Consider the following 25,885-nt stretch of genomic DNA (forward strand, 5'->3'; position numbering starts at 1 on the left):
AAAGAAACCATGGTATTATAGCTGGAGGTAATGAACTGATGATCTTCAGGTGCGTCTCTCCGGAGCAGCAGGACCCAGAAGCCATGCTCACAAACACTCACACACACAGGTAGTGGAAGGAGCAGATGTGGAAAAAGGAGGGGGGAAACTGCGGATGGACTGAAAGGAGTTGGCAGTTCAACTTTGGAAAATGAAAACAGATAAACAGTTTTTTGAAGTGTAAGCAGTAAAAGGAGTTGAGGCGTTAGTGCTGACAACAGTTGAAGGTTCGCATGTAATTGCTAATAGGAGTTTGAAATGTCAGATAACGTGTATAAAGCAAGATATTTAGTTTTGTGTCTGAAGAATCAGTTGATGTGTAAGAGCAGAAAACAGCTGAAATGTAATACAGAACATGAATGGTTAATAAAACATGAAGTTTTGAAAGGGGGCATTTTCACAACTCTTACTAGTTTTATACAGAACAAAATATGTTTCAGTATGTGTATTTCTTGTAAATCTCATTGTGTTGACTGTATTTTAAGTTAAGTGAACATAATTTCCCAGCTCCTCTGGCCCTCAGAGGTTTGTTTAGTGGGAGAACCTGCTTTTGTCTCCTATCAGTGACACAGTACAAACAAGGTTATTAGATCCCTTGTGGGCAGAGCTAGTGTGTGTGTGTGTGTGTGTGTGTTTTCAGCACACACACACACAATCCGCTAACCTACCTTTACTTCCTGGAGGGGAGGAAAAAAACCCTTCCCAGGTAATTGTGGCTGTGCTGGGTGTGACACTAAAGAATGTCAAACAAAGAAAGAGTGGCCGGCTGCCTGTCGTAGTGAAGGAATAGAGGATTTGTGCCGTTAGCATTCATTTCCCACAGTAAACAGAGCAGTCAGCCAGTGTGGAAAGAACAGCCCTCACCTGCTCTATCTGGTGGTCCTGACAGTGAAAAGGTAAGCCTGAGTTTTCAAATGACCTTGGGATGTGATTGAGGAGCCTCAGATCTCAATTACTTTCTAACTATTCTGCTTTAAATGTATCTCCTGTGGTGATGTCTGCCTGCAGCTCAGGGGCGGTGGGCGGTGGGCTGTGGGGGGGGGGGGGGATTGTTTGATCAGAAGAGATCCCTACAGTTAGTAAAGTTTGCTCTTAGGCTCTGCCAGCTTTCTCATGGCTGAGTTAAGCTGAATGACATCCTTGTTCTCACAAAGATCAGCACAAAGGGACTGTGAGATGCAGGTTTGTAGTTAACCCACTTGAAATCAAAGGGTCTAGGTTAAGATTAGCTGTGGAGCTTTAAGATGCTTAGAGCTGCTTTCTGTCTGTGTGACAGTTTCAAGCACCTGCATTGCCGGATAACCTTTCTAAGGCCGGCAGCAATGTAAAGGTGGAATGGTGAGTACTTCGACTGGAGGCAAATCTCCTTTAATGTCACTAAACAAACAACAGCCAAAGGACCTGTCAAGAATGGTGTTTTCATTATGTATTTGTAAAACTTGAGGTCATGACAAACATGTCTTCAAGGATGATTCAGGGGTTTTATTATTCGTTTTATTATTACTCTTTGGTGCTTTAAAATTTCCACTGAGTCAGACTCTCAGCTTTTGTTTCCACTGCAGTTCAAAAGTAAGTATTCTACCTTTAATTCAGTCTTTTAACCTTCTGCCTTGTTTCTGTTTACTTAAAGATACACTTCCTGATTTTGTGAAAGTGCCCACAACAGATCGTTGCTCATGCAGTCAACCAGAAAATAAGTCAGCCAGAGAGCCATATGTACACAAGGCAGACTGAAAAAGTTTTATCAGGCACACTACTGAGGGAATCCCCAGTGGGTGAAAAAGATTATACTGTAGTATGGTAACAAAGAATCCCAAGTTTCCCTTATTGACCTTAAGTGTCACTCTGCCTCACAGTATGAAAAATAGTCTTTAATGTTGGATTCTACATATTTAAAGAGCAATTTTACATAACAAAAATTATTTTCTGCTACATAGATTTTGTTGGCCAAGTCAGACTCTGTGGCGGGCCAACTTTGGGAGAGTTGCATGGGAATACTAACAGTGCTATTTGTCCTCATGTTGGGTCCCAGGAATGACTGTGAGACCCAACAACTTGGCTTCCATTGCAGATTGATAGACCACTGAATAGACTTCTTCTCAGGCTAAGCTAGCCCGGTGCCTCTGCCTCACACACACCACTTAATGTCTCCATTATTAACTGCTTTAAACTGAACTGATGTGTTGTTAGGCAGCAATGTGTGTGTTTGAGAGAGGGGGAGGGTGGCTGAATTAGGCGTGGACATGATCTCAAGAGAAAGGGAGGGCTCACTGGGTCAATATTTGTTTATGAAATAAACCTTTATGTACATTACAGTAACTGTAGCATCTGTGACTGCAGCATGCTCATTGTTTCCTCTTTCAAATACTTTACCTCCGTATCTGTCATCATAGGAAAATAATTCATAGTAAAATCTTTTCAACTTTTCTCATTTCTCAGTGTGATGTAATAACTAAATGTGACACTGCTTAACATGGGAATATCCAGAATCAAGGAGAGAGCCATGGGTGTATGAAATGGTCCAGACATGGCAGCACTTTGTCTTGCCCTCGGCTTAGGTGTGAAACCAGGATGTTCTTTTAACAAACAAACAGAGTCACTAGGACTGCCACGTATCATCTCATCTTTCACAGTAATTTTGGTACAAGTAAATCCAGATTTGTCAGTGAGACAGGATTTATGGCAATATTTAAGACATTTCCAGAAAAGAGGCAATTGTTGATGAATTCAGTGTTAAAAAACTCAGTTCATCATCTCTTTTTTTTCTGGACAATGGTCCATTGTGAATACTGAGTCATATCATTATTCTGTCGTTGTAGACATCAGCTACGGACAATGCTGCGTGTCTATCGATAGTTACCATCCACCTTCCTCTGTTTGTCTGATCTCATGGTTCTGTAAGGGTGGAGGGATGTTTGACACTCTGCATGAGTGGTTCTGGTGGGACAGAATCTGGCTGCCTGTGAACCTGACGTGGGCTGACCTGGAGGACAGGGACGGCCGGGTGTATGCCAAAGCCTCACATCTGTACGTCACTGTCCCTTACGCCTTTGCCTTCTTACTCATCAGATACCTGTTCGAGAGGTAAGATCAATCAATGCACCTGCTCTCCCAAACTGGACTAACAGCCTGTCCCTCTCTGTTCAAAGATTCAACAGTACATTACAGTTTTTTTAGGAAACATCTCTAAATAGTTGAACAAACAGTTAATACATTCTACAAATGTGTATTGTCTGTGTATCCCAGGCCTGGTATATCTTAATCTGTGCCATAGAGCTCAGTTGTGAAAATGTTCATGCTGAAATCACATTAGTGAGTAACAACTACACATTTGTTAGCCATTTTTGGAGATTTATATCAAGACCCAGGGACTTGGGTATGAGAGCCATGCACAGACAGGGTAGGTCATCAGAAGTTATGGAAACATCCTAAAACATTGCAGGGTTGGGTGTTTTCATACTTGTTCATAAAAAGAAAAAGAGCAAAGTGTGGAGGAGCTGCTGGTCACCTTGGTAAGTTTCTTCACTTTCAAAAGCTACAGAATGACGCAATTGAGTATCCTGAACCCTTACAGTCTGGGCCACAACACAGAAACCCCAGTCTCAGATGTCACAGTCTTGGTCTTTGTATGCTCAAGCCTGTGTGTATTTCATGTGTTGCAGGTGGATAGCAACACCACTTGCATTCTCTGTTGGGATCAAGCAGAAGATAAATCTGAAAGCAGAGGATAACCCCATCCTGGAAGCCTACTACACTACTCAGTATAGAAAGCCTTCTCAGGTAAACACAGTCAGTCTCAAATATAATATATGTGCTAGTTTAGGTATCATTAATGTTAAGTGTTCAAGAACTGGATTGTGTTTGATTTGTTGTTTTGCCTGACACGTATGCTGCTTTTGGTCCCCTGATGTAATCAAAATATTATCATAACTCAGTGTCAACCATAATACTGCAAGATACTGGAGATTAAAGATATCCCACAATAACTCGTTAAGACTTTTAGAAGAGAAGAGAAATGCACCTCACAAATCCATTGTTGGATTTGATAGAAATAAATTAAATTAAATACAAAAAAGGCCAAATTGTTGATCCAAACAGAACTATCTCTCTATAAAAGCAAGGAATCTCTGTCTGTCTGTCTGTTTGTCTGTCTGTCTGTGTATGTGTGTGTGCCTCAAATATCTCTGCAGATCAGGATCAGACTGACCTGAGACTTTTAACATGGCTGCTGCGTGGTTCAAGGGTGTGCGACTTTGCGTTTGTTTGGACTGCAATGATACCGTTAATAAATTATTTCATAAATGCTTTACAAATTCCGCGAGCATTGTCCACCGGAGCCAATCACTGCACACCGTAGCCATGTGCGCACCAGAGCCAATCACTGCAGAGCTCAAGCCACGACATACCTTAAGAAACAAGCAGATTTATACCTGCAGCGGCGCCAGCTGGACCGGGATTTTGCCAGCGGTTCGGTCCCGTTCTGTTCTGTTCTGTTCTGTTCTGTGCGTCTAAACTGACTGTTGTGGATTAATGAGACTAAAAGAGTCTGGACCGAGTCTGTTCGGGTCTGAGGAGATCCGGTGACCCGCGGACAACAAAGTGGAATCGGAAACTGTGGATGTTCGTGTGTAGCTAGCCGCTAGCCCACCCACACGCCCACCTCCCGAGTCAACGGACCGGACCCATCAGCACGTCCAAAACCAGACCTAGGGTAAATAATGTCGCCACGCTTTTTCGCGAACATTGCCGTCACGTTTGCTTTGTGTCTGGTGCAGGAAGAAACGGTAAAAACGGGCTTTTGTCACAAAAGTGTCCAAGCAGCAAGTTTGGTTGTTGAGGAACGGGAAGTTGTGTGAGGGACGCCGGTGTGACAGTTTAACTGGCGTTCATTTCAACTGGCGACGGTCCCAGATGTGCTGGAGGTGTGGCTTGAGAATCCCGTCTGGAGAGGGGTCCTCGGCCATGTCCGCTAACCAGGAAAAACATTCAGATCACCCTGCTCATCGATCCAAGTCATGTATATGGTTATTCATTTTGACGTGGCTTGAACACTACTACTCCACACGGAGATGCCGGGGCTGCGACCTGCAAACCAGTGTTAGACGAGCGCTACAGAGCACAGTGACAGTGTAGGTGACTGTGTCGATGCCTGTCCAAAAAAAACGCAACTGTCAATAAATCGTACAAAAGTGCATGTTGTCGGTCTTATATCTTTGTCGTGAATGTCTGTACTTACACACAGCTGGTGGGTGGAACAGTCGGAGGCATTTGTTCATGCCGATTGAGTTTGAGATCAGCTTCGAGACCGCTGTTCGCTGTGGCGCTGAGTGCGCAGCGTCCAGGTTAACTTGTGACACTGTTATCATTGGGTATTTATTTCATTCCGCACTGCGTTCAAATGGTTCATTAAAGTCATCGTTCCCAGCCGCATACATCGTTATTAAGCTGAAGCCAAGTCAATGTGAAAACTGACTGTATACACTGTCACACAGCCTGCTCGTCTGCAGAGTACGTTGACATCCAGCCTGAACTCAGCGGGAGGTCAGCTGAGGCAAAGCCTGAGACGACCAGATCAATCTGTGATACAAACACCTGTATCGACCATTTATGAAATAAAATAACTAGCCTTCAACAAATAGAAACAGAGTAGCAATATAGAACCATATATGCAGACCTCCTTAAGTCCTCCCTGTGTTTGTGAAAATTTACAAAAGCCTGTGCTCTCCTCCCCACAAGCCCGACGCAGCGCTGACAGGTCATCTGTAAACACAGACAAAAAGAAATTACAGTACAGACACAAATGTTTCAGTATATCTGGTGGAGTAGTATATACCAGTGTTAGTCATCAGGGCCGTTGCCATTTCGAGCCTCATGCGGTTCACACTCTGCTGGTCCACAGGGTAGTCTATCTTTTCCTCCAGTAGGATCTGCTCTGCAAGCTGAAAAGTAACTGCTCAGTATCAGAAAATTGACTTATCCTGATGATGGATTGGCAAAGACATAGTCAAAATGTTACCTTGCATACAAACACACCACATGATGTGGAGTCCAGCTGCCTCAGGTGGTCCAATGTGGAGCAGGCCCATCGTCCAATGGCTGGACAATGTCTACGAACAAGTGCTCTACACAGACAAAACATTGATCACAGCTCATTATTTCTAACCTCAGCCCATTTAAGATCTTCACCAATTAAATGTCAATTAACTGGTGTTAAAACAACTTCACAAGGACAACAGGACACAGATAATGATGTAATGTGTTGTGTTGCTGCCACAATATCATCCAAGGGTAAGGAATACATCATTAGAGTTGACATTTCACTCACCTTGTCACATCCCTGCAGTGGTCCACCTGTTGTTTTATTGCCCCAAATGGGTCCACATACAGGGCTCTGTTCTCCCGCAGATACATTATCTATGGAAATGCAAATGATGATTACAGCCATCCACTTGTACACCAAAAAGTCACATGATTTGTATCCACTCAGTTAACAATTACTCACAACAAGAGTCCAGTGTCCCTGATGACATACAGCTCCAGCTGCCACGTCGTGGTTGACAAGATCCAGCTAAAAACAAAAAACATGTTTTACACAGAGACATCTCAATGTATAAAATGTCACTACATAGGAATTGGCAGACATGGTACTTACTCTTTTATATTGTTTCTGGGATCCCTGCCAGACGTCAGACATGGCGTCATATACATATACATGACTTGGATCGATGAGCAGGGTGACCGGGATGTTTTTCCTGGTCAGCGGACATGGCCGAGGACCCCTCTCCAGACCACAAGCCACACCTGCAGCACACCTGGGACCGTCGCCAGTTGAAATGAACGGCAGTTAAACTGTCACACCAGCGGTGATACAGACAGTGACAGAGATGGCGAGTTTTGAGAGTTGAGAGATTTGTGACATTTAGCATGTTTGGAGTGTATAGTTAGTGTGTAATGTAGTGTTTTGTGTAGTGTGTTTAGTGTGTAGTGTAGTCGTTTTTTTGTGTTGTGAGTCAAAACAATGAGGAGACTGCTGAATGTGGTGCAGGCAGGAATGAGCTGAGGAGCCTGAGGCATTGCCTGCATTTAAATGTTAATAGTTACATATAACTTTGTAAATTTCATAAACTTATGCACAGATTTAGCAAACAACAATTTATATTTGCATTATAACTAATGCAATTGGTTCATTAAACATATTTGTGGTTTTCACAGTAAAAAATCGAACTTTTTCCTACTCTGATGTTATGTTATTTTGTGATTTTAGGTCCATAGTGTTAATATAATATGTCAAAATGAAAAAAATATCTGTACAGTCACACATGTGAGGTTGTGCTGAAAATAATGACAACAAACAAGGCAAGGTAAATAGTTATTAAGGTGAAATATAATGGTATGATCAAAAGTAGTCAAAAACAGCCAATTATATCCCTGACGTCCCACCTTCAAACACAACCTCATTTGGCCATCCATGAAAAGCTACTTAACCTCCCACTTTTCTATAGGAATACATGCTTCCTACGGGCAATGCACTAGTTTACCTTGATGGCAACATAACACCACAGAGCCACACAGTCCAGATTTTGTGTTTATTTTTCATCCCTCGCTAATCTTTGAGCAGCATAACAAGAATGTTACTAAATCTGCCTTTTTTTCACAAAACTTGTCTCAGTTACTTTATCACTGCAAAGTTCTTTTCACTGGCCTGTCAATAAAATCAACGAGGGCTCTTCATTTGGTCAAGACACAGCAGCCAAAGTCCTCAAAAGAACTATAAATGCTGATCATATTTCATTTGCCCTGATGTCTTTTCATTGCTTACCAATACATGCCAGAGCTGATTTTATCATCTCGTCATCTTTGAATCCATCTCACAAGGCTTTAAATGTACTGGACCTCCTGGTGATCTGGTCCTTTTACAGAGTGTGCTCTGTTGTGTCCACATTACAGCACCTTTTTTTTTTTTTTGAATCAATGTCCTTATATACTACTTACTTTACAAGCCTCCCTATTGACTGCATTCATTGACTCATTGAAAGTACAACCATGATCAGTCTATACTGTGTGTGTGTGTGTGTGTGTGTGTGTGTTCACGACGTGCTTCCAGGCAGACATTGACGGGCTGTCGAAGAAAAGCAGTTTGTCAGTGAGACAAGTTGAGCGCTGGTTCAGAAGACGACGCAGTCAGGACCGTCCTGGAGTGCTGAAGAAGTTCAGAGAAGCCAGGTCACTAGTGTGTGTGTGTGTGCGTGTGTGTGTGTGTGTGTGTAATGCACACCTCTAACTGCCACAGACTTAGTCTATACATCGTTGTCTCTCTTGTGCCTCCTACAGCTGGAGGTTTGTCTTCTACCTGTTCGCGTTCATTGGAGGAACAACAGCATTATACGATGTGAGTAGCTCATATGATCGAAACTACCCAGAGGAAATGAAAATTGGAAAAGAGATCTCAGTAGTGTCTCATTCATTTCTCCTAGACAACTATGAGATCTCTGTGAGACCAAAGTGAGGCTGTGGCTGATTTCTCCTGTTTCTCAATTGTTTCTCTTGAGAAACAGGTGCAGAAAAGCTCAACTTGGGCTCCCTGTAAGTTTCAAAGGAGATCTCATCAAGCTCTCAATGAAGTTTCAGAATGTCTCCCCAGTACTGGAAAGGAGCCAGGTTTAAGCGGTAAAGTCTCAAGTCTCACGTATTGCTCCTAAGGAATTTTAGGAGAAACAAATGAGAAATGTTTGAGACCAAAAAAGACTACAACGAGACTGAAATGAGAACTCTCATTGAGCTCCTTTACAGCTCCATAGCCATAAAGGAGCAAGCTTTGAGCAGTAACATTTTCCTCTGGGTAAGGGCATCTATCTATCTATCTATCTATCTATCTATCTATCATATTCCAAGTCATAGTATTTTAAGAATACATTACGTAATAAGAATTTATCTCCATATTTTGCAGAAAGAATGGTTTTATGACACCCAGGAAGTATGGATGGGTTTTCCAAAGCAGGTTTGTTTTTTGTTTTTGTTGTTATTTTTAAATGCACCATATACCATCATATTAACATCAGAATATTATTCAGGTTTTGATACAGACTCTATAAAACCTGTTGAGTTGTTTAATTTCACTTTATCCTTAGTATTATATAATATACATCTCAGTATGAAACTTTAGTCATGTGGTAACAGACTACCACATGACTAAAGTGGTAGTCTGTTACCACATGACTTTTAGTTGTCCCAAAAAAGAAAATGAGTCATTATCTACTCACCTGCATGCTGATGGAAAGTCATGTGAAGTTTCGTTGTCCACAGAACATTTCTGGAGCTTCACAGCGAAACAGCGTTGTAACATTCACCTAAACAACTGAAGTAACCGGGGATTTGTTTTAAAAATGACATGAAAAACATAAAGCTCATCTAGCGCTCTGTTTCCTACCGTAATCACCGATCAGCGCAGCCTCAGTTTGGAGAAGCAGAGAGCTGCTCCAGCACAGACGCTCAGCTTTGTACTGCAGTGAACGGGGTTCAGATGCAGAGCGAATCTTAAGCACCTAAAACAAGGCTCACCTAAAAAAAACCTATATCAGTTCAAGTGTACGTTGTATAGAGAAAATTCACAGCACTTTACATCGCTGTCAGACTGCCCTTTCTTTTGGCACTACATTTTCTCAACCGTAGAACCTCTGTATCCCTACGCATTAACGCAACTGGGCCTAGCACTGTATTTGCAGCTCACAGATTATCTGTTAATGTGTTACGCTAATGGGTAGGGATACGGAGGTTCTACGGTTGAGAAAATGTAGTGCCAAAAGAAACGGCGGTCTGACGGCGATGTAAAGTGGTTAGTGGTTACTTGAACTGTTATAGATTTTTTTAGGTGAGCCTTGTTTTAGGTGGTTTAAATTTCGCTTTTTCTCTGGACTCTGGGTGAGCGTGTGATTCCACAGTAATAAAATTATTGCAGTTGTCCACTCACCGTCCCCGCAGCTGCAGTTCAGCCACTTTAACAGCCAACTTCAATACAATTGTCCATCTCCCTCTTCTTCTGTCTCATCTTTGGGCCTTTTCCTTTTTTCTTTGCAAAGAAGCTTTCTGAGGACGTTTGTTTTCCACTAATCTCAGCTAGCTTGATTTTTAAGGGTATACCGCTCCGTGACTGAAACAGGTACCTGTCAAGTGCGCCAAGAGGAACAGATGGATGTTGTTAAAAAAGAATCAGTTTTTCAAATAAAACAACTTTCCGAGTATCAATCAATATATAAATACGTCAATATAACGGAAATAAAATAACGCATTTATTCTTTCTCTGTGGCCCGGTACCAAACGACCCATGGACCGGTACCGGTCCACGGCCCGGTGGTTGGGGACCACTGCTTTATATGACCCCACTTCAAAAAACCTGAACTATCCCTTTTTAATTAAAAGTGAAAGCAAAGCAGCACATGTTTTTAAGATATTTTTTTTCCTTATTTAGAATGCTTTCACGAGTGGGGACAGAATGAAATAAATCTAGCTGAAAAGGGACTTCATTGCAAATAATATGATGTAATTCGGCTAAACACACTGTGAAGAATATATCCCATGGCTATATTATCAGCCTATTTGCCTTTGAAAAATGGAGTTGAGTGTGAGGTAACGTGAACAGTTGATTCAGCTACAGTTCCTTCCTTCCAGCTAAAGGGTCTAGAACAGCCCTCAGGGAACAACCTTTTGTTTGTGTGTCTAAGATTCACTGTGGCTTCATGTTACAAGTTGTCTCGATCTCTTTCTGACTCTGTGTCTGTGTCTCTCTGTCGGCAGTCCATGCTGGAATCGCAGTACTGGTATTACATCTTGGAGTTGAGCTTCTATGGCTCTCTTCTCTTCAGTGTTGCCTTTGATGTCAAGAGAAAGGTGAGAAAATGTTTGAGAGTGGGTCAATGTCCAGCACTGCTAATGCATACATTTTCTGCTTGCATTTATGATTAGAGACTGAGAGTGAGAGAGGGCGTGCTTAAGAGAGGAAGTGTGCAGTGAGCATATATGCATACAAACTAAACAAACCAAGACTGAGGCCTTTTGGTTTCACTAACACTTAACCTGCACTGCTGTGCACAAACCCTGAGCTTAGTGAGAGTGTTCATCTGCTCTTATCTTGCTGGGCCTGACGTCAGTTTTTGAAAAAGTGAATCACTAAATTCTTAAGTCTATTCTGCACAAACTAGGCAACTTTATACAGCACTAATCCGCTTTATGTAAACCCTCACAGTGCAGTCATACGAAGTTGCACAAAACAAACAAAAAATAGTTACAGACTACAGCTTTAAGTGCAATTTTTGATTATACTTCACACATTTTCTATTTTATAATGCATTTTTTCATTTGATTTATCTTATTTACAACTGGGTTATCAATGCTAACAGCAGTAATTGGTTGACCCAGAGTGAACAGTATGTATCCATGTTAACATATGTATGGTCAACTTTTACTTGTACTTTTGAGACGTAAGTAACTACCATACTACAATACTTTATACTTTTATTAGAGTAATATTTTAACAAGATACCTTTACTTTCACTCAAATATTACTTATGGGTACTTTTTACAATACTGCTAGTATGGCACCAACCTTCCTGAATGGACTCAGCTTTATAAGCCTTCATGTTCACTATGAACTCCAAACGAACAATGACTCACTGTACTCAACTCAACTAATCTCATTTGCCAAAGACTATGTGTTAATCTCTCCACAAGCAGCCTTGTGGCAATTGACTGCCTGACACAGATGAATAAGAAAAATTATTTTGTTTACATGTGCCATGCATGCACCTTGAGCATGGCAACATTTAGCCTATCAGCCGGAGCTCTGGATACAAGGGCCAATCAGATGAAGCCCCAGCTAGCCATTAGCTACCCTGACAAAATTCATCACTGATCGGCTTCAGTTTGGTGGTGATTGCCAGGTTATGATGGCTGAGGGAGGAGAGAAAAGCGATGAAAATGTGGTCGACGAAGACCTTGTGGTGAAAAGAAACAGCACTTCTGCTAGATGGACTTATTTTGGCTTCAGGAGAGATGACGTGTTAAAAACACAGGTACTGTGTAAAACATGTCAAGCAGTTGTTGCAACTTCTAGAGGAAACACAACCAACCTTCATCACCACCTGCAATACAACCATAAAGACCTACAAGAACAATTCAAAACTAACATTAGCCATCATTAACTGTATAGTTGATAATATGCAAACTTCAATATTTGTTTATTCATCGCAAGTTATACCATCATCGCAATATTGAACAGTTTTATCGCACATCGCAGATTTTCCTCATTTCGTGCAGGCCTAATGGTAACTGACTGTGACTTTATTTTTTCAGGACTTTCAGGAACAAATCATCCACCACTTGGCCACACTGGTCCTCTTATCATTTTCCTGGTGTGTCAACTACATTCGTATAGGAACACTGGTCATGCTCGTCCATGATGCCTCTGATGTTTTGCTTGAGGTCAGTCACAACCACACAGTATTGATACTGGATTACTTTGCAAAGACCCTGATTGTACATTTTGCTAACCTTTCACATATATTTCTTTCTACAGCAGTTTTCTTCAAATCTGTTTGTGCTCTGTATGTCTAACTGATATGACTGTGTTGCTGTTGATCCTCAAACATCATAATTGATATTGTTCCAGAACCATCATTTCAATGTGAATAAAATAGCAATAGAAACCATGTCTGGAGCAAGCAGTTGTTGGTCAGTGGGCTCTGTATAAGTCTCACTGGGGAGACCACAGATAAAGTCCTGCTTGGAATATATTGTACAGTTCGCTTTACACCAACTTCACCTATTATTATTCATGTCTTTACAGTTTCTGTCACTGTTTAGTTAGATTTAGGAACTAAAATACTTAGGTTTAGGAAAACATGGCTTGGGTTCAAATAGACGCTGTGTTTTTTCAGTCTTTTCCTAGTTGATAAGCTTTGACTTGACACTAAAATGTGATTTGTCAGTGTCGATGATGGAGAAATGATGTTTGATCTTTTTCTGCCCCAACACACTGGACTCAAATATATTGGTCATTATAAGGATTCAGAAGAGGCTGATGATAAGCTGATCATCATAATCAGATGTGTTGGAGAAAGAAAACACTTAAAACATGCATTAATGTCTGGGAGCAATGTGAATTGTGATATCCGGGGGTCTTCCATAGTACTACAGACTTATAAATGGGAGATAACCCCCTGTTAAGGTATTTGAATCAATCAAGATGTTAATTTGTAACATCTTCAAGTATATGTGGTTGTGAGTAGTCACTTGCTCTGTGATTGTGAAGGAGACACTTCTGTTTTTTTGTTTGTTATTTTTTTTGCTTTCTTTTAGTGCTTTAAGACCACAAGTGAAAGCCACTGTGGCCGTCTCCAGGCAATGTTGATACTCTGTATCTTGAACTGTTGGCCGCTGCTGGAAGCTCGAAAAACAATTGAACCATAGTCTGAATGCAGTGTCAAATAGCTGCGTGAGAGCTAGAAGCAAAAAGAGGAAGGTCGGCATTGTTTACACTGAAAACAATGGATGTGGCGAGAGCAACGATTTACTGTCTGAAAGCACTTCTACTGCTCCACACTCCAGTCTTTTTTTATAGTATCATTCTTATGATACTCTTACTATATTCTTATAATTATTCTTAATAGTAGTAGTAGTAGTAGTAAAACAATGTGTGTACAGTAGAATGTCTGCTAAATCACTGCTAAATGGAGGGCTCATGTGTATAAAGTCAAATGACAGATGTGTGCCCCTACATTACTATGGAGCATGTCTACCAACTTGGTAAGACCCCATGTTACTAAAATGCAATATCAAAGGTCCTCTCTATGCCCTGGTGACCATGCTCCTAATGGAGCTGATGCAGCGTTTCCTGCTTGAGCACAGCAGGCAAGACAGTTGAAGGAAATCTTCCCCGCCGTCAGAACGAAAGACCCGGTGGAAGAGCACGCCATCTTCTTCAACCGGGCGGTCCCATTGGCGCAACAGTGCAATTGCAGGCTGGGAAAACTGCCGCCTCTCAGCTGAGGTGGGAAGGGACCCACGATGCCAAAAAACCAACACCTCCAGAGGGCCGTCCTAACAATATACATTAATTGAATAACAAGAAAATAAACAAACAACCAAATAAAGTAAATGTTCGTTAAACAAAATGAACTAAATTAATGCAAAGAAGTCTCATTCACTGTAACAAGATAATTAATAAATATTAATTAATTAATTAATTAATTAATTAATTAACAAAATTCCCAGGCAGCAACAAAGCCCCGATGCCAGCTCTGTGACGAGCCTGTGATATCAAATCACCACTCCAACACAGCTCCAAAGAGCCGAGGAGCCACAAAATACAGCTCCAGTGAGCCAAAACAGCAGTGGGTCCAGGAGGTGATGGCTTCAGTGTTTTTGGGCCTCACCGGCATAGCATCATGGAGAGCCAGAAGGAATATTCTAAGGCAACATCACAGAACAATAGCAATCAGCTGGAGGCGGAACAACAGAATGGTAAGCGAGACTTACCATGTGGAGAACACTACGACACCCAGAAGGGCTTCCAGTGTGACAACCCAGCCCCATGGCACCAGCGTTCTGCCACACTGCAGCAAAAACAACTGTGTCACATTTACACATTCGGCACGTGAGCGGGAAGAAGCAGCGGCGCGCTTTACTGCGCCTTACCTGTGCGCTGTGGAGATAACGTGCGTCTATGGCAGACACGCCAAGGATGACCCAACGCCAGCAGAGCCACACCACCTGAGCTTCACCCCGATAACATCAACTCCGCCACACCAGGCCACAGCCACCACCGAGGACGAGCGGAACAGCAAAAGGAGAGTGCGCCAGGTGGAACCAGACTGCTATATCGAGGTGTGCCCTGCCCGTCAGCCAGTGCACCAGAAAGACACAGCGCCCCGCTGTGAGAAGGAGTGAGCGTGCTCCGGCTGCATCTGCAATTGTCAGACCCTTTGTTAAGGATATAACGTGTAGCAATTCTGCATTTTGATGTATAAAAACTACTAAGTCTTCGTTATATATTTTAAATACATTATCCCAAATGTTCTTACCCACAGAAATCCTCAAGTTTACTCAAAGTAATGATGGTGTGTTTCATCAGGTCACTGTCTGTTAATTCGAGGTTAGGGAAGTGAACGAGACTAAACTTAACACAAATAACTTCAAAACTGCCTTAGATGTGAACATGTGTGCAAGAGTCACGTCACAATAGATTTTCATCAGCAGTGGTGGTTGTCAGGGATACTAAGTTAATCATTGTTGGGACCTCACCTCATAGACAATAGAGGGGCCTGCATGTAAACCAAAGCCTAACATTGGGCCTCCAGGCACAAGCAAAGCCTGTAAACAGGACACCAACTCCAGTGTGGAGTAAATCACACCTGGTTGCTACAGTTCCCCCAGGTTTGAAACTCCCATTCAGATAGAATTTTGTTGATTGAAGTATTATTGACTATTTATCCATCTGCTAACATTAGTATGTTCTATAATATTGTACAAATCAGTTTTCTATGATTATTCATGCATATGCTTTGTGGTAATAGCTGGTTGTGATGGTCAGTGCTGGGATTCATTTCTTTCGTTGTTCCTTTAATCTAAATATTTCATAGATATTTGCATTTAAAGTAAACCCTTCTCTTGAGACTATTTTCTGGCCTGGTTATTGGTCCCTGATCCCAGTGTGGTGCTCAGTGATATTTTTAATAGTTAACCTTAGGAATTATTAATTAAAAATAACCAAACCTGCCCTACCTTTGTACCTCAACACCATTAACCATTAAATTAAGGTACACTTTAACTATTCGGCATGTATCAGAGACTCTGATTCTCCCTCTTCTTTTCACCTCTCCTATCTGTAATAAAATGTCAACATTACAGTATCCTGACATCGGAGGGTTACCTCAGCAGATTGCTGCTTCAGTCAGGTTGATAAACAGGAATGAAGATAAATCCCAAAAGTTAAAAAGTAATCTCTGAGCTCTCCTCTTGTCAGTTAACAGCTCTGGCTCAGAGCAGAATCTGAAGTGACTGTTTATATTATATAGGGTTTTGACCCTTAAATGTACAACATGTAATTACTAGCAGATAATACTGAAGCTTAATGGCAACATTTACATATTGACATGTTTGCTCATACGCCTGCTGACCCTGGTAGCCATACTTCATTCTCCGCACACCCTTATTTTGTTCCTCCCTCCATATTTTTTCCCTGCTGGTTAACATTACGCTGTAATTCTATTAAGAATGATACAATACAGAAAATGGGCAGACTTACTCTGCAATTTTGAATGTGGTTGATTAACAATACAACTCTTTTTTCTTTTAGTCTGCCAAATTATTCAACTATGCCAAATGGGAGAAAACCTGCCAAACTCTCTTTGTTCTCTTTGCCATAGTGTTTATGGTAACACGACTGATCATTTTCCCATTCTGGTAAGCTCATTAATGTGTGTGTGTGTCTGTCTGTCTGTGAGTTTGTGTGTGTGTGTGTGTGTGTGTGTGTGTGTGTGAGAGAGAGAGATAGAGAAAGAGAGAGGTCCCTCCCTCCCTCACACTCCTTCTCTCTCCCTCTTCCTCTCTCTCTCTCTCTCAACCCAACTTGTTGAGGCAGATGGCCGTCCACCACTGAGTCCGGTTCTGCTCGAGGTTTCTGCCTGTTAAAAGGCAGGTTTTTTTCTCATTACTGTCGCCAAGTGCTTGCTCATGAGGGAAATGTTGGGTCTCTGTAAACAAATAAATCAAGGAGTATGCATGCTCTAGACCTGCTCAAATGTCATGAGATGACTTTTGTTGCGAACTGGTGCTATACAAATAATGAATGATTGACTGATTGATTGAGTGTTTTTGTGTAAAATGCCAGTATGTATGATATTTAATTTTCTTTCCAGAGATTATAGTATTTGTGTCAGTAAAACAACATTCCACCTGTTATCTTTCATTCATCATTACTTTACTAAGCAGTAAACAATTAAGTATAGCTAGACTGATGACTTAATATAACTGTTATATATGCACAAGGAAATTCATTTTCAAGCTCTACTGGATTTGACTTCTTTTTTTGCATGCACTTTTTATTTACTGATATTAGGTTTACCTAGCCAAAACATAACACAGCCTAATCCTACAGCCCTGTATAATACCCTGCCTTCATGAAAGTTCAAATGTTTGTGTTCAAACTGTTTAAAAAATGTGTTTTATAATCATTTTGGAGGCCATAGTTTATGGTGATCATACTAGTCTAGCCTTACAAGTCTAGATTAAAATATGGCATGTTTACAAGTTTAGCTAATATGATAAACATTGTTTATCTGCCTGAGCTGGATAATCACATTTTTTCTGAAACTTAAGCTCTGAAGCTGATGGTGATCCACAACCATCGTTGAAGGCAGTGGCGTGCACAGAATTAACGAAATTCACTGAATTAAGCATCTCCACTGTTTTACCTGCCAGGGTTTCTGTGGTAACTATTGTCACAGCTGTGATGACATGCTGAAATACAGCTTAGTATTTAGGTTGCTGACCATGTCACTGCAACATCCCCTGCAGTTTAGGTCACATCCACAACCTACTGCTGTTTGCTATCTACTAATGGGGTAAAACAACTTCTCTTATAATGCAATACAGGGAATGAAGTTGAATCAACACCCCTTCTAAAAATTTAGAACACAATAAGTGAACACATTAGTACCCTAACACAAGACAGGGTTCAGTGTAGGCCTGTTATATTAGACTGTATTCAATGTATAAACTGTAAAAAACTAAATCGTACTATTTGCTGTGGAAGTTCTTGGCCAAAACATATCATAAAACTACGCTTATAGGTCTGAGAAAATCTGCTCTGTACTTCTTTTGTACCAATAAACAAAGAAAATAATCAACACAGGACACTGATCTGAACCCCTGGACATTAGAGAATTTGACTTGTTTCTATTGTGCTGTGTTTCAGGCTGATCCACTGTACCTGGGTCTACCCTGTTCATCACTACCCTGCCTTCTTTGGATACTACTTCTTCAATGTGATGTTGGTGGTCCTTCTCTGTCTGCACATATTCTGGGCCTACCTCATTCTGTGCATGATCAGGAAATTCATGATTGGCTCTGTGAGTATGCTCCGTTCGAATCGTCTGTCATTTATCCTTGTTTCCACATCATCGATGGATATAAAATATTTGCTTGGTAATGCCATAACACAGCTTACGCTTTTTTGACTGGATGAAAGCACAGTTTTCTTGGTTGTAATTTGAAATCCGAGCACTGACTGTCTCAACCAACTGTTATTGTAATATGGGATTGTGCAAAATAATCACAAATAGACACTGTGCAGTTATAATCAACAGTGTTATTAAATAATTAAAGCTTTCTCCAAACCACAAACCACCTACTTCAACAAACAACAGTTGCTTTCTACAACCAGCACTACAAAAACATAAGCAAGCCAAAATGGAAAAATTGATGAATGGGTGGAAATCTGTGTGTGTATGCGTGTGTGTGTGTGTACGTGTGACAGGGAGTCCTTTGTAAAGACTACAAAGATGGCTGAATGTGGTTTGGGAAGTCACGTTCTCCGGACTACAAAATTGGTGAGCGTGACTTGGGAAATCACGTTTAAGAGACTACAGGAAAGTCCCAACGTGACTTGGCGAATTCACATGAGAACACGAAATCAGAGGTGTCTCTGCTGAATCATATACCTTGAATTCAAAAATGGTGACAGTGAGTGCGTTGACCAAAGTTGATCACTACATGAACGAAGACAATGGTTGCGTCATTGTTGGTTTCGTGTGCACTTTAATTGCACACAAGGAGAATTTTGAGAGATAATACCCATGGTTCCAGAAAAAGCAGTCGTCCTACTGAGAGGCGTCCGCCTCTGAAGTCAATAAGAGGGAATATCACTAAACACACATCTGATGTTATAGTGGGGTCGTTAACCATAAGTCTGCAACAAAGTGTGTGGGTGTTGGAAGTTGGTAAAAGGGAAGAGGCTAAGCCAGCGCCTTTCACCACAAATATAAGCAAAACACACTATATACTATCTGTCTCTGCCCAAACAAAAGCCTCTTAGTTGGGTCGCTCGTTGTGACTAGCGTGTGTCCCGTCTGACTTGAAACTCTGTTTTGAATGTGAGCGCAGGGTTAACTGCAGCATCCTGGCAGTGACTGATGGCAGGTTGTTCTCCTAGAGTATAATAGCAGGATGGGTCAAATTGAAGGGCCGGACCTCGATGGTTCCATTTCCTTCTCAAGATAATTTCTTCCTTCTGCAGGTGGCGAGGAAGGACTGGGTTGTACAGTGTTCCTCTATGGATCCAAAAAGTAAAAACAAATATTCTAACAAAAAAACAAAACAAACAACAAACAAAAACAGTCTCTGTCTCGTCCTGCGAGTAAGGAACTGTAGCCTAGGTCAAGCAAATTTGAAAAACGCCCTTACGGTAACTGCTGAATAAATCCGTCTTTTCACAGCATCACCTTACCCTGGAAATGCAACGTTCAGAGGGGTCTCCTGACTTTATGCTCTGAGTGACGTCATGGTCACCCTGTCAGAGTGTTATGGCCCGCAGCCACTTTAATCCAGTAGGGAATGGGTGAATGTTTTGGGATGGACAGTCACTCGAATTACAGTTTACCAGACCTTTGGGCGCTGGCTCAGTTCCTTTGTTCTAAAATTCCCCCAGGTTGAGAGGGCCCTGGTAGTTAGGCTTTCGATTTCCCTTACAGCCCTACCATTGTTTGAGATATGTGGGGTGAGGACCAAGAACAGTATAACATCAAGGCAGTAAAACTTCAGGGATATCAATCTGTCCAGTCAGGAAACAAAAGTGATTTTGAATCAGTTTCACCTGCTTTGGTGCAAATAAAAGTGACAACAGATGAAATAGATAGGCAGAAGCAAGACAACCCTCTGAAAGGGTATGGTTTTGCATGTGGTGGCCACAGACAATTGCTCTCTTCTTATCCTTCCTGACTGATTCTTCTCTAGTTTTGTGTTAGTGTGTTAGCTAGTGTCCTTGTCACTACTGGTAGGATGAGGTGGTACTTGCAACTGTCAGAAGTAGACTTCATGACGGTGGCATGAGGACCTCTAGTGGGACCTTTGCTCACAGCCCAGCACCGTGCAGCTCAATTGGCATTTGTGAGAGAACACCAGAAATGGCAGGTCCTCCATTCACAGATGAGAGCAGGTTCATTCTGAGCACATGTGACAGGCATGAAGGAGTCTGGAGACAGCATGGTGAACATTATACTGCCTGTTACATCATTCAGCCTGATCTGTTTGGCAGAGGGTCAGTGATGGTTTGGGGTGGCATATCATTGGAGTGTCACACAGACCCCAATGTCATAGCCAGCAGTACACTGACTGGTGTAATGTACTAGGATGAAATCCTCAGAGCAATTATCAGACCTTACACTGTTGCAGTGGGCCCTGGGTTCCTCCTGGTGCAGGACGATGCCCGGCCACATGTGGCCAGAGTGTGTAGGCAGTTCCTTGATGATGAAGGCATCAATAAACTGGCCTCACAAAGTGATTTGCCTCTCTTGTTCCCCTGTCCTAAATCCAATTCTCCAGCAGTTGTCAGGGATTCCGCTAACAGGGTCACTCCACAATCTGAAACACTGGCATAGGTACATAGATTTATAGATAACTTTATAAATCCCCTTAGGGAACATAGTGCAACATAGTATTTGTCTGATATCTGCATAAAAATAATCTAACACGACAAATGCGACCTGTAGTTGAAGATCAGTGATTGGATTAGCTGAGGTGAAGCCGAGCAGACATCTCACATCTAGCTGTCACTCAAAGCAGCCACGCTCTTAATTATGTATAACTTGAATCCTTAGTATCTTTTAAATGAGTGAGCTGTAGAATAATTATAATAATCTTTATTTATAGAGCACCTTTCATGCACGACTGCAGCCCAAAGTGCTTGAACAAAGCAATATCAGAAACAATAAAAACAACAGCTGAAAACACAACACATTATCAACAAAACAAAGAAAAGCAGTAACAGTGATCATGCTAAAATCAACCCCTATTAAAAGCCAAATTAAAAAGATATGTTTTCAATTTCTTTTTAAAAATGGCTAAAGAGTGCGCTATTCTTAGGTCTAGAGGAAGAGTGTTCCAGTTTAGGGCCATTAAAACAAAAAGCAGCTTCACCAGTTCTCTTGTGGGTCACCTTAGGAACAACTAAAAGACAGGCAGTGGAGGACCTGAGCGTTCTTGTTGGGGTATAAAAAGAAAGCAAATCGCCAATATAAGATGGTGCTAGGTTATTTAAGACTTTATAAATGAGTAAAAGAACTTTAAAATCAATCCTAAAAGAAATATGCAACCAGTGCAATGTTGCAAGCTGAGGAGTAATGTGATCTCTTTATTTTGTATTAGTTAAAATCCTGGCTGCCGCGTTCTGAATAACTTGTAGTTTCTTTAGTGACTTTCTCGGGAGACCAGTAAAAAGGGAATTGCAGTAGTCCAAACGACTAGTTATAAAAGCATGTACAAGTGTTTCAGCATCATCCTGACTTAAAAAGGTCTAATTTTGACAATGTTTCTAAGGTGAAAAAATGAAGTTTTTGCAACACTGTTAAAATGGCGAATAAAATTAAGGTCGGAGTCTAAAATCACTCCTAGGCTTGTAACATGTGATTTAATCTGTTGGGACAGACTGCCAAACTTTGACTGAAGTCTCTGCCTATCTTCTAGTGGGCCAACAAGTAAAATCTCAGTTTTCTGCTTGTTCAGTTTTAAAAAAAATGTGTTCATCCACATGTTAATATCTGTGAGACAGGAAAAAAGATTGATTAACGCACTAGTGTCCTCTGATGAAACGGAGATATACAATTGCATATCATCTGCATAACAATGATAATGTACATTATGAAAACTAATTAATTTACCCAGAGGGAGCATATATAAAGAAAAGAGGATCGGACCCGTGAAACAGAATCACCTAGGCTAACAAAGAATTTCCTGTCAGACAAGTAAGAATGAAACCAGTCAAGCACAGCACCAGAGAGACCCGTCCATTTCTCAAGTCGATAAATTAAAATGGAATGATCAACGGTATCAAACACAGCACTCAAGTCAAGTAAAAAGAGGACAGCAACGTTATTCGAATCAGCTGCAACTCTGAGGTCATTAACTACTTTTAATAAGGCAGTTTCCGTACTGTGATTAGTGCGATAGCCAGATTGAAATTTATCCAATAAATTATTAGTATTAAGATGATTAAATAGCTGATTGAAAACTATTTTCTCTAACAGTTTGCCGATAAAAGGAAGATTAGAAATAGGCCTGTAATTGGCTAAGTCACTAGTGTCAAGATCAGGTTTCTTGAGCAAAGGTTTCACCAAGGCTGTTTTAAAAGCAGCAGGGGAAATGCCAGACTGCAGAGAAGTGTTGACGATTCTGGTAGTGTCATTAGAGAGGCACAAAAGACTAGATTTAAAAAGTTTCGTTGGAATAGGGTCTAGTGAGCATGCGGATGACTTCATTTTGGTTATAGTGGCACTGATTTCACTATCTGTAACTAAATTAAAATATGTCATAGATGGAGGCTCGCTAACAGGTAGATCGCAGATGGTCGTTGAATCTGTGACTAAAATACTGGACCTAATGGTATCAACTATTCCTTTGAAAAATAGTGCAAATTCCTCACATTTACTTTCCGAGTTTTGATCATTTAAGCAAGGCATCAGTGTTGGATTTAAAAGAGAGTTGATCGTGGAAAAAAGAACCTTAGAGTTGTGTTTATTTTCAATAATGATTCTTGAGAAATGGGCCTGTCTTGCTTGCTTAACAGCATTATTATAAATGGCAATATGGTGGTTAAGGATGTCAAAGTGAACAGTTGGTTTACTTTTTCTCCATTGTCTCTCAGCTCTACGACAGATTCTTTTAAACTGGCAGATAGCATCAGTTTTCCATGGTACTTTTTGCGTTATTTGTCTTTTTATAATTCTTGGAGGAGCAGGCATTGGATGGAGGAAAAATGCTATAAAAAAATCTTGCCCTGGCCCTGTCATCAAGTCGTCTTTTCACAACAGTCTCATTGAACTGAGTTGATACAGACGTGATGACATTGAAAAACACACAGAAATGGTCGGAAACAGGAACACGAGTGATATCAGAAATGTCTATTTCGATACCTTTTGTGAAAACCAAGTCTAGTGTATTGCCATGATTGTGGGTAGCTCCTTTGACATGTTGCACAAGACCAAAGCTGGCTAAAAGATCTAAAAATTCCATGGCATATAAATCAGCGGTATTATTAATATGACAGTTAAAATCCCAGAGTAGAATAATCCTGTCGTAACTGGTAAGAGCAATGGACATAAAATCTGAAAACTCAGATAAGAAGTTAGAGTTGTATTTAGGAGGTCAATAAATAGTTATAGTTAGTATAGACTGCTGGGTCTTAATAACTGAGGCTAAGTATTCAAAACTTGAAAATTCACCAAAGTTACTTCTTGAGCAAGTGAAACTGTCAGAGAAGATACTGGCCACTCCTCCTCCTCTTTTATCTTGTCGACTGGAGTATAGAAAGCCATAATTTGGGGGAGATGATTCCAATAATATGGCAGAAGCAGTTGAAGAGAGCCAACATTCAGTTAAGAATAAAAAACTGAGACTATGTTGGGAAATAAAATCGTTAATATTAAAGCTCTTACTAGAGAGGGATCTGATATTCAGAAGTGCTAACTTTATTCGTTCAGGATTTGGGCAGACAGGGATTGATTGAGTTTTAATTTTCACTAGATAGCGAGGGTCCGATCTCCTGCGTATTTGGCAGGATCTAAAAGACTTGTAGGAAAGTGACCGTGCATTCAAAAGGCCAATTTGTTTTGGTGTGCTGAGTGGGTAAGAATGAGGGGTGCAGTTGGTTGAATAGGAGATAAATTGGCATTTGGGGTCCATGAGGGGGCAGTGGTGAGTAAATGAGGAGTTTGAGCAGCCACAGGGGGCGGGGAGGAAGAAGTCTGGAAGGGGGTGTGTGGTGTAGAACAATAATCCCTAAGTATAGTTGGCAGGAGAGGGGAAATTAGCTGCTGTAAAGTTGGACATTTTAAAACGGGCTCTTTAGGGACTGACTCGGCTTTTGGATTGCAAGTTTTCATTCAATGAACTGCAGATTTTGGTACTTCTGTGTTGGCTTCATTGTTGCTTTTTTGTTTCTCTGTTGTGACTTATATAATGTCCCCATGATCCCAGATACATGTTGGTATGACCAGTTATAAAGAACAGACTTAACCTCAACCTACTGACTGTAGAAAGTAGACACACCCTTACTATACAGCATTAATGATTTAGCAGACTTTGGCAATTTAGTGTTCTCACCTCATTGTGTCCATCTGTACACAATCTGTCTCTGCTCTGTTAGCAAAAACTTGCTCAGCTGCCAGGAGCAAATAACTAACATTCAATAATACCACTGCTGTAACACACATACATACTCACTGGAAACAGACTGTGAGACTTTGCAGACTGACACTGGAGATTAACACCTAATTATTTTTGAATTACTGCAAATACCTTTGTGACAGACCAACAAATCAGATACACTATGATGCTGAAGGAAGTCAACAGAAAGCAAATAAATTAAGAGTCTGACTGTTTCCACTGAAAAAAGCATTCAGCTTTGGCTCATTGTCCACTGCAGCTCAGGTTCCAAATCTGCTTTCAGGTGGTTGTTTTGTTCTCTTTGCCTTTGGCTCCTGACTCCACCAGCAGCTCATTGTATTAGCTGCCCACTTCCTCTGCCTCCATTTTCCTCTCTTTTCCACCCTTCCCCTCACATCTGCTTTCATCTGCTGAATGTCTCTCTTTTTATATATCACAGCTGACCAGAGATGAGAGGAGTGACAATGAAGAGGAAGACGAGGAAGACAGCAGCCCAACAGAGGACGAATCTGAGGAGCAGCACAAGCTTGGCAATGGATTGGCAGCTGATGAGAAGGAGGATAAGAACGGCTGCTTTGGATGCTTGTCTCCACCAGAGACCATTTGCCGGTCCAAGACTGTGTACTGACTCATGCCCAGTATGATTTGGTGTGAGTCCAAGATATGAAAAAAATGTAAATGGTCAATACATTTCATGCAATTCATACCAGAAAATAGCAAAACATGTGATTAATTCCTTCAGATACTGCAACACGACCTAGCCCAAATAAACCTTCTCACAGTGCTCTGAACTGTACAGGGAGAGACTTTGAGATGTGTTTGGCTCTGTTCCTCCCCACAGTGTTGGTTCACTGCCCTACAGGTCAAAGAGACCAGTGAACCAAACAATCAAGCAAAACTCAAACCCTGCTATGTTTATCATCACATTAAAAATTCTCCTGTATTATTTTTGAAGTGCAGAGCTGGTGCACTGTGAAACGTCCCTCCAGCCACTTCACCTAACTGCTTCATCCATCAAGAGCTGGAGGTCTTTATAACAATCTTCTGCTGCTCGACACCACTTTTTAATGGTCACAGAATGACAAATAGGCCTCACTAACTCCCCAGACTGACGGTTGGTCTCAACTTGTGGGTATAAACCCTTTCTGCCCCCGCAACCACCACCATTTGTGTTTGTACTTTGTCACCTCCAAGTTTCCATAATGTCTAGTGAGTTTCATGGGAAAGCAAGTGGGCAGGGTGTGTGTATGATGGTTTGCATTGCCGTAGTGCAAAAACTAAACGTGTGTATGTAGGCACACTGCCAGCAGGAGGTGAAAGCAGGAGGACAAATGTAATATGAAGAGTTACTAGTCATCATAGCAGGATGAGTTTGGAAATGGTTGAATGGTTTGTTCATAAAACCCTTAAAATGTGA

The 25,885-nt window shown here is 41.2% G+C and overlaps 1 protein-coding gene across 1 annotated transcript; it reads left to right on the forward strand.

The window, feature by feature from the left end:
- Positions 1-759: 759 nt before the first annotated feature.
- Positions 760-25,885, forward strand: cers3a (ceramide synthase 3a). Its single transcript, XM_030413837.1, has 11 exons — positions 760-935; positions 2,942-3,123; positions 3,702-3,819; positions 8,144-8,262; positions 8,371-8,428; positions 8,987-9,037; positions 10,831-10,923; positions 12,385-12,513; positions 16,388-16,494; positions 18,008-18,161; positions 24,908-25,885. The coding sequence occupies exons 2-11, from the start codon at positions 2,951-2,953 to the stop codon at positions 25,094-25,096; spliced, it is 1,191 nt and encodes a 396-aa protein (XP_030269697.1). The 5' UTR covers positions 760-935; positions 2,942-2,950; the 3' UTR covers positions 25,097-25,885.

This window comes from Sparus aurata, chromosome 4 (assembly GCF_900880675.1).
Source record: "Sparus aurata chromosome 4, fSpaAur1.1, whole genome shotgun sequence".
Classification (NCBI taxonomy): domain Eukaryota; kingdom Metazoa; phylum Chordata; class Actinopteri; order Spariformes; family Sparidae; genus Sparus; species Sparus aurata.